The sequence below is a fragment of the Narcine bancroftii genome, chromosome 9 (genome assembly GCF_036971445.1).
Source record: "Narcine bancroftii isolate sNarBan1 chromosome 9, sNarBan1.hap1, whole genome shotgun sequence".
Lineage (NCBI taxonomy): Eukaryota > Metazoa > Chordata > Chondrichthyes > Torpediniformes > Narcinidae > Narcine > Narcine bancroftii.
The window spans coordinates 29,182,924-29,198,598 of NC_091477.1; the positions used below are offsets into that span (position 1 = coordinate 29,182,924).

The 15,675-nt window shown below is 40.0% G+C and overlaps 2 protein-coding genes across 17 annotated transcripts in view; both read right to left on the reverse strand.

Moving 5' to 3' along the window:
- cxxc5a (CXXC finger protein 5a) overlaps positions 1-3,707 on the reverse strand; it is a 99,203-nt gene extending 95,496 nt beyond the window's left edge. For 5 of the 8 annotated variants that reach the window (XR_011344834.1, XM_069898624.1, XM_069898628.1 and 2 more), the window contains exons 1-2: positions 1,905-3,707; positions 1,622-1,773 (exon numbers count right to left, since the gene is read on the reverse strand). The gene's annotated coding sequence lies outside the window, so the exon portion shown is untranslated. The remainder of the gene's footprint in view (positions 1-1,621; positions 1,774-1,904) is intronic. The other 3 variants (XR_011344835.1, XM_069898634.1, XM_069898633.1) reach the window with 3 other exon arrangements.
- A 130-nt stretch (positions 3,708-3,837) lies between these two features.
- LOC138743368 (CDGSH iron-sulfur domain-containing protein 1-like) lies at positions 3,838-14,107 on the reverse strand. Of its 9 annotated transcripts, none has more exons than XM_069898642.1 (5): positions 13,576-13,956; positions 11,081-11,190; positions 10,174-10,379; positions 7,475-7,633; positions 3,838-4,058 (listed from the first exon to the last, which is right to left on the reverse strand). In XM_069898642.1, exons 2-5 carry the CDS (start codon positions 11,112-11,114, stop codon positions 3,945-3,947), a joined length of 513 nt encoding a protein of 170 aa, XP_069754743.1. In that variant the 5' UTR covers positions 11,115-11,190; positions 13,576-13,956; the 3' UTR covers positions 3,838-3,944. The 9 variants fall into 9 exon arrangements, with proteins under 9 accessions (XP_069754743.1, XP_069754739.1, XP_069754742.1 ...); XM_069898638.1 differs by having other exon boundaries at positions 11,081-11,284; XM_069898641.1 differs by lacking the exon at positions 13,576-13,956 and adding an exon at positions 11,768-12,834.
- Between the last annotated feature and the right edge of the window lie 1,568 nt (positions 14,108-15,675).

Genomic DNA, 15,675 nt, shown 5'->3' on the forward strand with positions numbered 1-15,675 from the left:
AACTTCATAGATGTTTGTGATTACTCAGGTATTTTTAATTGCTTCATTGGTACTGGTATGAGAGAGATTGAGGCTTGCTGCTAAGCTTTTGAACACCTTTGGAGTCTGTGGTTGCTATTTTTTCCCAACATGAGGACCAGAGTTGTGATAATGACTGTCAAACAATTCATTATGAGGATGAAAAACAAGAATAAAACAGTGAGACATTACCCAAATCTTAGGATTACTAAGATTAACTGTATGGAACATCATTAAGAGGGACTAGCCAAGGAAGACTTCCATGACTGATGAGTGAAGAATTCTCATCATAATGAAGAAATATCTCCAAATGCCTGTCCAATAGATGAGAAACACTCTTCAGGAGGCAGGTGTCCACGAAATACTTCACAAACACAATACAGAGGTTACACTGAATAATGCAAACCATTAAATAGCTACAGAAACAGGATGGCCAGATTAGTTTGCCAAGACCATGCAGAATTCTGGGAAAAGGTCTTGTGGACAGATGAGACCAATATTAACCTGTTTCAGACTGGTGGCAAGAGCAAAGTGTGGAGATGTCAAGGAACTGCCCAAGATCCAAAGCATGCCACCTCATTTGTGAGACATGGTGGTGGGGGTGTTATGGTTTGAACATGTATGGCTGCCACAGGAACTGGTGCACTTATCTTCAATGATGATGCAGCAGCTGATGGCAGTATAAAAGTGAATTCTGAGGGGGTAGAGAAACATCTTATCTACTCAATTTCAAGCAAATGCTTCCAAATTCATTGCAATGATGGCACTTCATCCTACAGCAAGTAATGATCCCAAACATACTGCTAAAGCAACAAATGAATTTTTCAAAGCTTAAAACTGGAAGATTCTGTAACGGCCATTCAGTCATCTGATTTAAATCTAATTGAGCATGCCTTCCATATGCTGAGGGGAAAACCTAAGGGGACAGCCCCTGAAACAAGCAGCAGCGGAAGATGACAGTAGTAGAGGCCTGGAAGAGCATCATCAGAGGAGATATTCAGCACCTGGTGATGTCTATGAATCAGACTTCAAGCAGTCACTGCATGCAAGGGATAGCCAACAAAATACTAAACATGACTACTATTTTCCAAATATTATGGTGCCCTAAAATAGGGAAGTATGTATATAAAGTCCTGTAATTGCTACATGGTCAAACCAAAATGAATAAAAATACCCTTTAATAAAATCTGGAATGTGCATTTTAATCTCGTGAATTGTTTGATTACAAATTTAAGACATTAAACCACAGGGGAAATAATGAAAAAATGTGTCTTTGTCCCAAATATTATGGAAGACACTGGACGTATCTGTACAAAAAGGAATTATTCGGATTTTTAGAAACATGCATTTAAATCTGTAATTTAATAGGCAAACAAAAACTTAAAACACCCCTGAATCACAAGTAGCTCTAAAATTTTAACAATGAAATTTCTTTAAAATAACTGAAATATTTGCTAAATTGATTATTAGATTGTACCATTACTTGTGCAAATTTACCTTACATTCAAATAAGAACAGTATAATTATAAGTCTTCAATCTGTTCAGGGACACAATCAGTTTCAATAAATGAAAAAAAATGGCAGCGTTGCCGCTGGTACAAACCCGCGGAGAGCAAGAAGCAGAGTCAGAGGTGCTCCCATGTGGTCTACTGCATCAGCTCTGCACAGGCTTGAAACGGCCTGTAAATGGAGTCGACGGTGGTTTTAAAATTCTGCAACAGCAGGGTACGCACTGTTATGACAGACTGCAGCAATCTAAAATAATAAAGACAATGGTATTTTGAAAACAATAATCTTGATTAATATTAAATCTAACTTAACCCCAAACATGCTCAAACTTTTTTTGGGGGTGGGGGGGAGAAAAGAGAGGCTGAACACAAACTTACATTTCAGGCACTATTCTGAAAAATCCATTTCAAAGATCAGTATTATAAATCTTTTCACACACAGCATCTCTTCACAATGGTGTTGTGGTGTCTTTCACCGGTTTCCAAACTCACAGTCTTTACCAAAAATATATATTTTTACAACAAAATTAATAAAAATAATTTTGGAACATCTTCCAATGGAGAACATTGACTTTTAAGAACAAAATTTTTAAACTGCAATCTACAATTTTCTTGTGGATATTACATTTTAATGTTAGACCATATAACACAGACAAATATAAAAAATTCCAGTAACATTGCAAATTCAGTACCTTGAAAGTCAACCCCAAGACAGAGAGTGATTGAGTGAGAGAGAGAGATCCCAAACCATTATAGTTCAGGCATGATTCTGAAAAGTCAATTTCAAAGTTCAGTCTTATCAATTTTTTGTGTTGAAACTCAGAATCTTTAAACTGTTTTTCATAAATAATTATGGAGTAGGTGAGGCACCAAGTCATCAGACTTCTCAAAATTTTCAAATTCTTGTAGAGTTGCTTTCAGAGAAACATTTCTTCATCTGGATTTTTAAAAAAAATTTAAACAATTCTTATCCCTTGCGTGAAGGTTACCGAATTTGTGATTTCCATGATGAATTCTTAAACTCAGGCAAGGGTTTTAGATGAAGTAACCATTAGAATGGTTATGTTCCAACTGCAAGAATAATCTTGCTTTCTTTTACCCAAATAGTGACCATTTGATGAAGAACAGTCCACTGATCATTTTCTTCGAAGTAATTTTAATTTGGTGTTCCTCCCTTGACAAAGAGAACAGAATAGCAGTCCTTTCTCACAGAATGTTACTGCATTTCTGACTTCAGATGACACTGATATTAGAGATGCTTTCTTGAAGGTTTGTAATCACATGACATGACTACTGGCTCTGTTTGAAGTTTCATTTCTCCAGAAACCACCATGAAGCAAATGGCTTTCTGCTTGACCAGATGTCTTTCTGAGTAAATAATCATTGTCTTCATAATTTTAATGGCACAATCGACTCTAGTTTTATGGCTCTGTTTACAGATGGACATAGGAAATACAGTGCCTTTTCAAAATGGTGTTGTGTGTCTTTCCCCTATTTCCAAAGCCATACAGTCTTTACTAAAAATATATTTTATGATTAATAATTACATAATTATGTAACAGTGCCCAAGATGGCAGTGCCTGTGGCTGGCAGCAGCCATGAGCGGCAGGGGAAACGACCCACAGCGGCAGACCAGTGAGGGGCTCTGAGGCTGAGGAACACTCAGGCGGTGGGCTGTCAGTGACTCAAGGTGAGGAATCAATGCAGGCTGTGGGCTCCTGGTGACTGAAGACGAGGCATTCGCACCAGCTGCGGACTGCTGGAGACTGGCTGAAGGAGTACCAGGTTTCAGAGGGGAGATGCACTGAAGGGTTGGTTCCTGATTGTGTCAAAGGTTCTTAACTGAAGCTTGGCTGCAGGGGCAATGGGAACGCTGGATGCAAATCCATGGATGCACAGTGACCTCTGAGGGGGTCTCTCTTTTGCTTCACTTTCAAGGATTCCAAGAAGTGCTTCAGGAAATTTCTGCTGATGGCGAATCTGTCTGCCTTGCAGCAGACGAAAACAAATTTTGTGTAACATTGCAATCTATTACATGACAGTAAATTGAATCTTGAATCAAATTTACCTGCTAAACAGTCTCCTGACTTCAGTAGTTTACTTTAAATGTATTATTTTAATTCATGCTTGGATATGCATGCCAAAACATTTTTGAATATTTCTTCATTAAAATACTTACAACAGTAGATTAAAAAAATAACTGCATTACAGATGCAAAGACTGCAAAATATTCAACAGTCCAAAACTGGTAGATAATCAGTTTAAAAATGGAAAGGATTTATTTAAAATAAAGTCACTAAGTCAGCAGACAAATCATTAATCTAAAGTTTATTTTCAAGACAACTAGTACATTTCCAAAAGACAAAAATCACAATACATTTGTCATGTGTATTTAACTTGAATCAAATATTTTCCATTTTATTGTTGATGAAACAGAGTATTCTGTGACTGAATCTTTTTTATGATCAAAGGTCCAACGTTATCTCTGTTCATTGCATTATGTTTCCTATGAGAACCATCACAGTAAGGAAACTGCAAAATATAAATCACACATCATTAGTTAAGATTAATCTACAAGTACATTTTCCCCATGATTAAAAACTCATGGTTAATCTTTAGGTATTATAATGATATAGGTATATAAATAAAAATAAATCTTTTCAAAGCTGCCAAGTTATTTTCTTCCTTCGCTAACCAAGCCCAACTAAGCTCCTGTAAATACTTTTATGATCAACTATTAAGAGCATACATTAATTTTGGTTATTAATTTAATATTAAAAAGCAGTGTGCAATGCCAAAAAGTGCTGGACAAATTCAACAGATCACACAGCACCTACAGGAAACAAAGGGTAAATAATATTTTGGGCCTGAGGCCTTTGTCAAGGTATGCGCAAGAAGCAGGCAGATGCCTAAATAAAAAGGTGAGGGGCAGAAAGGAGGAAGGGGCAGGGGGAGGAGTACAGACTAACAGGCAAGAGGTCTTAGTGAGTATGGGTGGAAAGGTAGAAGAGAATAAAGTTGAGGAGAGAAAGGGGAGAAGGTACTTCTCTGAATGCAGAGGGAAAGGAGGGAGTGGAGCTGGAGGAAAAGAGAGGGATGGGAAAAACGAGACATCCAGGGGAGAGGTTTCACAGAAAATTAAGGTCAATGTTAATGCCATCTGGTTGGAGTATCCAGACAGAATATTAGGTATTATTCCTGCAATTTGAAGGTAGCTTGATTTAAGTAGTGGATAAGGCCATGATGTGAAAATGATGTGTGCAATCGTGTTGTTATCCCTAATTGCCCTCACAATGGTCATCGAGCTGCTTCCTTGAACTGTAGTTCCCTGTAGTGAAGGTAGTCCCAAGAGAGATGCAGAATTATGGTTACAGCAAGCATGAAAGAATATCCAAGCCCAAATAGTGTTTTGGTTTGGATCAGTTTGATTCTCTCTTTCTGCTTTTACTGTTCTTATTGGAAAATGTTGGTTAAGAGTGTGGGTTGAGAGAGGCAACTAAAGCATCCTTGTCAAGTAGTTACAGAACATCTTATGCACAAGAATATACAGAAATCTGAATGGATTATTGGCTTAAAGTGTTGAAAGAGAATCCCTGGTGATTGAATTTTAAGCACAACTAGAAATTGCACAAAAGGGAAGAATATTTCATTAGACTGCTGACGTACTTGAAGCTCAAAAGGCTTTGTGGACTCTGGTAGCAAATCATTGCAAAATATCCAGCCTCGAGCTCTCTCAGCCACAGAATTTGTGTGGCTGGCTCAGTTAAGTGAAACAAAAAAATTATCAAAATTTTTTTTGTGTTAAATACAAAATAAATCAGTGGAATAAAATGACAAAAGGAAATATGGATGAGTAAAAACTATCTAATGAAAGACCTATTTTTAAAAGATTTTCTTTAGTGAAGACCTTTCCAGTATTCATTTTATCTGAGGACATCATCCTCCACAAATAAATCCTAGTACTGAAAAGTACTAGAGCTGCAATTGTCACTTACTACACCATGAAAAACCCAGCTTCTCCTGTCAAAATGCTTAAACTTTTCATCAGGCTTTAATATAACAGTATGCAATCAGCCCAACTTCAAGCCATTATTACGATTACTCTGTAGGTTCCACCTCCAAAGGTGTCTATAAATGGACATGTTAAAATCAACAGTAGAGTCTAAAGATTAATATTTAACTCTTCATGTGTAGAGTCCAGAATTTTATTTGTTAAATACTGCAAAATCTAAACTCAAGTTTGTTTGATATTTGACTATTTAATACAGAATCAGAACTTGCACATGATCACTGGACACATTTCTTGACTGGTTACAATCAGCTTTGGACAACCAGAAATATTAATATAAAATTACATTAATTGACAGGAAGTTGTGATTTTCTCATTTCTATGTAACATGTTATTTAAGAGACACAAGATTTCAACAAGGCTCTTATGAATTAGCAATTACACTCAGGCCAGCTGAGTAATTGAATAATATAATCGAAAGCCTTCCTACACCCTACTGCAATGTTTTGAATGATCATAGGACTGCAAATTTGGATATCAATTTCTAATGGACTTGGCTATGATAATTCAATGTCGAACTTTTTAGTGCAAGAATCTCCGTGGAGAAATACAAAATGTCCAAATAAACTAAACTCAAAGTAATGGCACAAGTCATACACGTTGTACTTTGCTTGAATACCACAATTGCATATGACACTGGTGTGCTATTTATGATGTCAAAATTTTGAACAATTTTAGACAATCATAATTCACCATAGTACAAATAATTAACAACAGACAGGAGAAGACAGAATCAAGATACTGCAATTTAGACAAAAATCAATGCGATCCATTTAAAGATGCAAAGGTAACAGTGGAAGAGTAGACTTTCCTGGTAGAATGTACATGATTTGTATACATTTCAAATCTGTGACAATTACAAATTGTTAAATGACAAAAAACAATATTTTTTCACAAATATAGAATTAAAGCAGAGAATGGCAAAGATGCAAGATTTCAACTTGATTTGAGGATAACTAAAATGACCAAGATTATCAAGAAATAAAAGATGAAGAATTGTGATCAAATGGGTAGTCAGCTGCTATTAATTACCCTTACCAGTAACATGATGAGTGACATGAACAGCAGTCACTAACCAAATTTTCAAAGTAATTCGAAGATAATGAGATCACTATGTTATTGAACTATAATAGGAACATAGCTTATCTAAATGCTGACTATATAATCTGGAAGAACATGTATGAAGAGGGGGAAAAACCATTAACAAATATGGTTCGATGGCTTTGCTCATCATGGAGTTAAATAAATAGCACATGGAAAATAAACAAATTGAGAGAATGTGTCGGTGTACAAGAGCTTGGTGGGAGGTAGGAACACTGAGCAGTGCTGTGGATCCAATCCTGCTGCCGCCACCTCACTATATGGAGCTGAAGCGGAGACCACGCTGTGCTCTCTCAGCCCATTGCCGCCATCCTCAGCCAGCCACACATTGCCCCAACTTATGAAGGCAAGCATGCCTTCACCACTCTACCTTCTTCTGTTGTCATTTCCTGGGAACTATCAACGTGAACACCAATAACATTCCTTTGCGCCCTATTTACTGTACATATCCTCCCCCTGTCTTACTGTCAAACTGCATCACCACATACTGGAGATTAAATTCCATCTATCAAAGTTCCACCCAACATTCCATCTGATTTATATTCTGTCAGAGCTGTAAACAAATTAATTGCTATCCAGTACTTGCCAATCAGATCTTCTACATTCATAATGAAGTGACAACACATAGCGAAGGGTACCAGCATCAGTCTCTGCAGTATACTGGTCATATGATGTGTCATCGGTGTTGTAAAAAGAAACAACCTGCTGCTACGTGATCTAGAAAAATAAGGTAATGTGGCCATTTCCAAATATGATAGAACAGTCAGAAAATTGATACCTTTCTTTGACCTTGTAATGTAATGGAGCATGCTACACCAGCATGTGGGTTTTGATTGGAACATTCATCCCTGGAATTGTACCATAACAGTAACTGCAGGCCAGGACCAACTTGTTTGATCAGTTTTATGAATGGGTAGTATTGTGCAAATGCCTTATCCTAGAAGAAAGGCAAAAGTCTGCTCCAGTTAGATCTTTAAAACCTAGGGCATAGATTTTATTAAACATGTTTATGTACTGTAGATCAGTGGTTCTCAACCTTTTTCTTTCCACTCACATACCACTTTTAAGTATTCCCTATGCCATTGGTGTTCTGTGATTAGTAGGTGGTATGTGGGTGGAAAGAAAAAGTTTGAAAACCACCGTTTTAATCGTCCCTCATTGACTCATTATGTGCATGGTTTCAGAACTTCAAAGAAAATGGGCCAACGACAATTTTTCTCAAGCAAAATATTTCAGTAACAATTACATCTAGAACAGCGATTCTCAACCTTCCCCTCCCACTCACATACCACCTTAAGCCATCCCTCATAATCACAGAGCACTGATGGCAAAGGGATTACTGAAAGTGGTATGTGAGTGGAAAAAGGTTGAGAACCACTGCTGTAGATGATTTAAAAGACCAATTATTTTATTTCATAGCATTATTCAAATAGGCTATTTTATCCTTTCCATAACACCTGGTAGACTTTATGAAAGAGTAAAATAAAACTTCTGTCTCGCATATGGCAATAAACAAATGATCCCTCAAGTTTGAGGAAGGTGGGGTGGGGGGGGGGGGGTACTCATCCCAGTGAAATATGGCAAATCAAATACACCGTTTCATTAGGACATTATCACACATTGAGTGACAACTCCTCAACATTGTTGTTAACTTCACCCCATCTTCAATGTCAAAAACTGAAAAAGGATCAAATCTATCCCAAGAACAATTCAAAGATTAGATGATACAATAAAAGATATATAGCAATCAAACGGTCATTGGTGTGATTTTTGCATTATAAAAGAGAGCTCTCAAGGAACACAGAGAACTTACAAGAAAATTTCAAGCAGTTGATGGCAGAGAATCAGAAAGAGTTGTATCTGAACATGCATTACTGATTACAGTAAGGCTTAAAGCTATACAAGTAGAAGGATGATTAATGTACAATAATTCCTCATACAGGCACCTAACCTTTAATCTGGGATCCAAAAATTGCCAATCTCCAAAAACCAGCACTTTTTTGCAAGATGACATCTGCTCATCAAAGATGGAGTCTGGCACCAAACATGACCCGATGTGACCCTTGCTCAACTCCCGCATACACCGTCGCATTCCCCATCACTAATTGGTGGCATCATAATTTTATAAGTACCCTACCCATTGAGCATGACCCTTGCTCAACTCACATTAAAATATCCCTATGTCGTTCGCTACTTTATAACGCCTCCGAATGCTAATATTCGTCCAGCATCTTGGCGCTTTCAGTCAGCCTGGTGGCAGCTCAATGCGGGATCAAAGGCGATTGTTGCTACCCATAATCCCCCACACAGCTGAAACCGCTGTACTAGTGCCAGGGAACCGAGAAAGGGGCTGTTCCCCTGGTGCTGCTACAGTGGCGGGGATGGGGAGAGGCGGCCGCGCGATGCAGTATAGATGACACTTTCCAATCTCTTGCATTTCCCAATTTCAAAACATGTCATCTTCAGAAACGTAAGTGACAATATTCCGAATTACTATTTTATTTCCAATAAATCAAACTTTGTAATTGCAGCTTTAATTTGTTGATAAAACATTTTGCATAATTTCGCATTGAGATTTTTCATAACGATGATTAACAAATCATACTGTATTATAATGATATTCAACTTTAAACAAATATAAAAGAAATAAACAAAATAACGTGAAATTAAGATGAAGTAAGATGAATTCAAAGAAAGTATCTCAAGAGTTTGTATCTCTGTCATAATTCTCCAAAGAATGAATAAGCAAGCTGAGTTTGCACGGATATTACAACATATGACATCATGGTAACTATGGTAACACTACAACTACTTCTGCTTCAAAGGATAAAATGAACTACAAAACAAAAACCCAAGGTTTTAACCTTTATAAGAGGGGGAGAGGCGGCCATGCGACGTGGGCAAGCTTAAAGGGGCTGCCATTTTTAAATGATTCTGAAATCCGGAGGATTCCGAACAACAGCCTGTATCTGGTCCCGATGATCCCAGATAAAAGGTTGGGAACCTGTATTTCACACCTTTCAAATATTGATAATTCCAAAACACCTCTTGTCATAATATTTGTAGGCTTTGTACTACTTGTGGCATTTGTTTAGTTTGAATGAACATTAAGACTTCAAACTATGCTTTTCTTTTGCCTCAATGAGTCTTACTTAACCTAGATATATTCAGGATGGACTAAGAGGGCAAGTCGAAAATGAACACAAATATCAACCATCACAGCTTAGGATTCCAGACATTACTTTTAGTCCTGAAGCATTCTGTTCCTCAAACTGGATGCTCAATATTGATAAAGGAGAAAAAACCCCCCAGAAAATACAATGAACTTCACAATCTCAATTTAAAAATGCAATCAAAAACTGTTGAGGGATAATCTGTAATCTTCTACATCAGTCTCTTTTCTCCATAGTCTGTCAGCACTGTACATTACCCTATGCTTGTACTTCTATTGAAAGTTAAAAAAAAAAAATCACTAACCTTATGGGATCTCCAACACCTGCAGAAGCTTGTTTTATCATCCAAATCCTCCACATCAAAGTCGTGAATGACCTCAGCAACATATTTGTCGATTGCTGGGTTCACTCTTCTGTTTCTCAATAGTCTACTTCTGATCAGATGATACAGAAAATAGCCACTAACCATCACTCCAATTGTTAGTCCAAATGGAATTACTCTCCAGCGAGCTACAATTGGGAAAAGTATCTCATTAAGGGAACTTAAAGTTAATGTCATCCAGACAACTGCCTTTTGATAATAAAGCAATTTTCCAGTGATTTTGTTAGAATTTTCCTTCACTTCCAAAATTATTAGTATTTCATACTTTAAGTGAGATTGATCTTACAAATAACAAACATCTGTCAGTTTTAAAACAACTAATCTGTTGCAACTTTAAGAGCTGGTCCACTGTTTACCCACATATTAAATGTACAGGTACACGATCCTTTATCCGGACATCTAAAATCGTAAAGCTCCAAAATCCGGCAAGTGGGGACCGTTGGTCGGGGGAGACTGCTGGGTGGCCGAGGGACTGGCAGTCGGGGGAGGCGGTCGAGGGACTGGAAGGGGGTGGGCTTTCTGAAATCCAGAAAAATCCGAAATTCGGAACACACTGTCCCCCCCAAGGGTTCCGGATAAAGGATCGTGTACCTGTATAAAGTATACACCTGAAACCAAAGCAAACATATTTGCTTGCATTTGAAACTTTTAATAAGTATCAACTTAATTCAGAGATTAAGGTCACATGGCAATGGATCCTGACCATTAGTTTCTGTACATATACGAAGGCAAGTTGCACTTTCCCAAATAAAATTAACTCATTGCTATTTGTATAAAGCCTCTATGCATCATCAACATTTAAGTTTAAATTTCTTATAAATCATCCCACCTATATTCGTACAATAACTATTGCTTGCCAGCATATTGAAGGACTCATTCCATCTCAGCCACGCTCTTTCTCCCTCTGCCCATCGGGGAGAAGATTCAGGGATGTGGAACCTAGCAGAAACAGGCAGTCACCAGGGTCTTGAATGGTCCTCACAATCGGGATCTCATCCTGCCACTGCTAATTATTAATCAATCACTTCCAGGCCTGGATAAACCATTAAGCACATGCTTAAGGCACCAAGGGAAGGGGTGGGGGGGGGGGGGGGGGTGGGGGAAACTACAGTTTTTTTTTCCAGTGCCAGATTTACTATGGTGAAGCTGAACTAGGGTCCCACAAAAAAAGCCACCCCCACAATAAATAAAAAAAACCTATATTCATTGTGGCGAGTGATGCAGCGAATAAAGCACAACAGGAGTGGTCTGTGAGCTGAACCAACAGAACTGTTTAATGGAATCTTTGCAGGAGTTTAAATAATTTCAGTTGGCACGCTATCACAGAGTCACATGCCTCCCAGAGTTCTTTGTACTCCCCCTCCCACCCCCCCCCCCCCCTTCACCGGCCAACACGAACTCCCAACTCTGTGGGAGCCTGCAGCTACAGGAGCCAGTTTGATAATGGAGTGACGCGGTTTGCCACATAACCACCCCTCCCCAGAACCAGAGTTCGGAGGTGACACCACAGTCTCACCTATAAAGCTAGAATGGGCCAGCGAATGCCCCCGTGCTGGGGGCATGCCACCCATACTGGCTGATCTAGGTCCACATGTGCCAGCTTAAAAAGTTTCTTGCCTGCTGTGCCACATTAATTTGCCTGCCACAAGCCTGGTTGTTGTCCTAATCGAAGGGTGAGCCAAACTATGTATGGTGTCCAACACCCGACGTCGCCACATAGCAGGTCCAAGGAGCCTTAGTTTGCCGATAGATATGTCATAAAGTAGGATGGCATTTGCTGGACCAAAACATATGTCCTCCAATATCAGTCCTGATATTCCAGTGTTTATATGTGGCCATCTCTTCATCTTCCTGCTGAGCTGCTCCCAAAGTGATGTAGTCTATACCGGGAGCAGGCAAATGGAGGGAAGTGATGGTGGTGCAGAATAGCATGCCAGCAACTAAATTGTTCTACTCAGCGATGTGTTTTATTGTAGTCGTAAACTTTGAAATGTAGGAGAGCTGTCATTGTAGTTGTGTTGACCATGGATCTGACATCTTGGCGAAGGTGAAAAATCACTGGCTTGTAATCCATGTAGACTGTGAACTCTGTCCTCTAGGAAATAGTGAAAATGCAGTATGGCCAGGTAGAGGGCAAAGATCTTCCTGTTAAAAGCACTGTACTTTTGCTCCGGTGGTCTCAAATTACAACTAAAGAAAGCTAGGGGTTTCCAGTTGCCGCTGATGAGCTGCTCCAGGACTCCCCCTACCGCAGTGCCTGATACATCTACTGTCCGAGCCGTTGGCTCATCAACCCTCAGGTGCAACCCTAGCGCTCCTCTGGCAGTCTCAAATGCAGCCATATCATTCCATTTCAGTTCCTTGGGATGTCAGGACAAGAGTTTGAAAAGTGGCTGCATAACTTTGGCTGAAGCTGGCACAAAACGATGGATGAAAGTTAATCATGCCAACAAAGTCCTGCAGGCCTTTAAAGGTGCAGGGTCTTGGAAATTTGCAAATGGACTGGAAGCATTTTGTGCTGACTGATGCAACGGCTGAGGAAATAGATTAATGAAGCCAAACTGGCATTCGGCCAGATTGATTGCTAACCTGTGGTCATGTAGTTGCTGACAGTTGAGAAAGTTGTTCGAAAAGCAGATAGGGCTTGTGCCCATCCATGAGTGCCAGCATCTTGTTCATTAGGTCAGAAGTGCAGTCACCCAGGCCGTCCATATGGAGAAGTTGTGCTGGCCTATTGCGTTGGGAAAGGCTGAAATTACGTATGAGCAAGACTTTGATGATTTCATACCAGTCGTTGGCTGGAGGCTGGCACAAGAAATTGACAATATGCCCCGCGGTGTCTTGGTCGAGCAATGCAATGACATAGTAGTACTTCATTGCATCAGTAACAATCTGGTATAGATGGCACTGGGCCTCAGCCTGCTCAAACCAGACCTGTAGCCGCGAGGTCCAAAGCACTAGAAGTTTGAACTCCGTGGTGTTCTGTACATCCATAGGGCGGTCCAAAATGCAACTTGGAGCTGAACCATTAGAACTGTTTATTGGAATGGTGACAGGAATTTCAATAATTATAGTTGGCGCACTAACACAGTCACCTGACCTCTGAAGTCACGCGCCCCCCAGAGTACTGCGTACCCCCCACCGGCCACTCCTGATCCTGCGGGGGTCCACGACTATCGACGCCGGTTTGATAATGGAGTGCCGCGGCTCGCCACTATAATACACACGCATACATGATATCTACACATGCACAGGTGAATAGAGTTGGGGTCTGGCCTAGAAGAAAACTGAAATTTTAATCTCTTACTTCACATTAAGACTTACTATTGTCTCGTCATTTAGACAATAGAAGAGTCGAGAAGGAACTACTGTAGGGCTGTGCTGAGGGCCCCATTCCTTCTCTGGTCTGCTTGTGTGCAGGTCAGAGTTGACATGATGGCCACCAACCCTTCTCCCTGCACAAGGTGATGGTGAACCAGTGCTTCAGGAGTGGGAATTGAAGCTCTGCTTCGCCCATTTGCTGGTTCATGTCTTATACTCGGGAGAATCGCATCGTTTGGCCTCGGTGACCCGTTCTCCGCCAACATTGAACGGGTGCATGGGGGGGGGGGGGGACAGTTAGTCAGCAGCGGTACATTCACAACAGCCACCCCCCCCCACCCCTTCTCTCTCCACCGCCACCTCCCGGCGGCCTCATATCAACGACCTGACCGGATCATGCGGGCAGTGGCAGGCCCGACTGGGCCCTACCTCCCGCTGTTGCCATGGCAGCGCCTCCCATCACCGAGACCACCCGTAAATGACGTCCGCCCTCGCTCCGCAGCGTCTCTCATCGCCTCCTCCGTCCAGGCATTGGGTTGGGGGGGGGGGGGGGGGTTAGAGAGGCATGGCATGGTCCTCAAATTCCTTCATTGCATCAACACAGACAAAGCAAATCGCCGCACTCAGGAAGGATAAGGAGACAGATTTTAAGGGTATCTATCGCAGGAGCAAGTGGCAATAGTGGTTTGCCAGGCAGAGCAATAAAAACCGTCGGTGCAAGAGGCCAAAATGCAATGGGCAAGAGAGCTTCCAAAACATCCAGATTGCAAAACAAAGATATTGGAAAGGAGTTTATAAAAAAAAAACGTACAAGAGTTTTCCTGCTGGTCACTTTCCTGTGCACTTCCATCTTTGGCAGAAATGTTACCATTGGCTTTTCTCCTACATTTATGCTCTACGTGCAAGCTATTCTACCCAGCTCATCTCATTTTCCTCAATGAACATCTGACTTGAAAGATAGATTCCATATTCCAACATCCAAATGGTTGAGGCACTCAATAGGGCAGGCAGCATTCATGGCAGACAAAAGATGGTGTGCTTGAGATGTTGACTGTGGACCACCTTGTTCGCTCCTTCAGCACTTGCTGGTGCTCCAATGTTCCAGCAGCCGTTGACTTCCACATTCCAAGACCGGTTTGGAAGGCAAGTCCGCATTTACACAGAAGGCAGCCTAGAAAAATAAAGTTTCAAGGTGACTTACCTGATGTCTCACCCTGGTAGGCTACTGAACCCAATGTCTTAGGTTTAATAATTGGTACCTACCAAGCCAGTTTGACTGAAGAATCCAAGTTCATTTCTCAACTGCCTCTAGATTTTTATAGCAACAGTAATTTTAATAGCTACTTATTAACAATGAGCATGTTAGCAATATTTTTCTTTCACAACTGGAACTGCACTCATGAAACTTTAGCATTTTCATTGGTAACCTTCACACCTTAAAACTCATTACACCAACCCACTGTTGTAACAAAAACTTAGACTCAAGGATAATTAAGTATTGTATTCTGTAATCAAACTAACTTGCCAGTAATTAAGTAACTCCCATTCTGTAATCAAAACTCAGTTTTACTGCGAGTCAGGTTACTGTAATTATATCCATTAATTGGACAAACCCTGCGTCAAAAATCATGCCCGGGGGTAAGCTTTGACTGGTTTCCTGACATGCATCAGTTTTAATAAAACTGGGAAGAGAATTTATGGCAAGGAAAAATTTGCAAAGCTGAGGAGTGGGGAGGGTGTGAACGAGTTGAGATAAAGGATTATTATAAAGAATGATCGGCCTCTAATAACTACCTATTATTTACAAAAAGTACAATTCAATTTTTCTTCCATAACGTGGCTGTATGGTTTTAATGACTGCAGTACACAAAAGAACATCTGCAACTTCAAATTCACCTGCTTGGAATAAAACATTGACAATCAATCTTTAGTTTCTTCATTGTCTCAGGAAAAGAATAAACAAACACCTTCAAAATAATAACAAAAAATTGTCCTACAAATTTGTTTGGAAATGCATAGACTTGGATATTACCTGCAGCTCAGCAGAAGCATGCTGGTCACAATTTAAAAAAAACCAGAACTTCCAAAATAAGGGTATTAAAA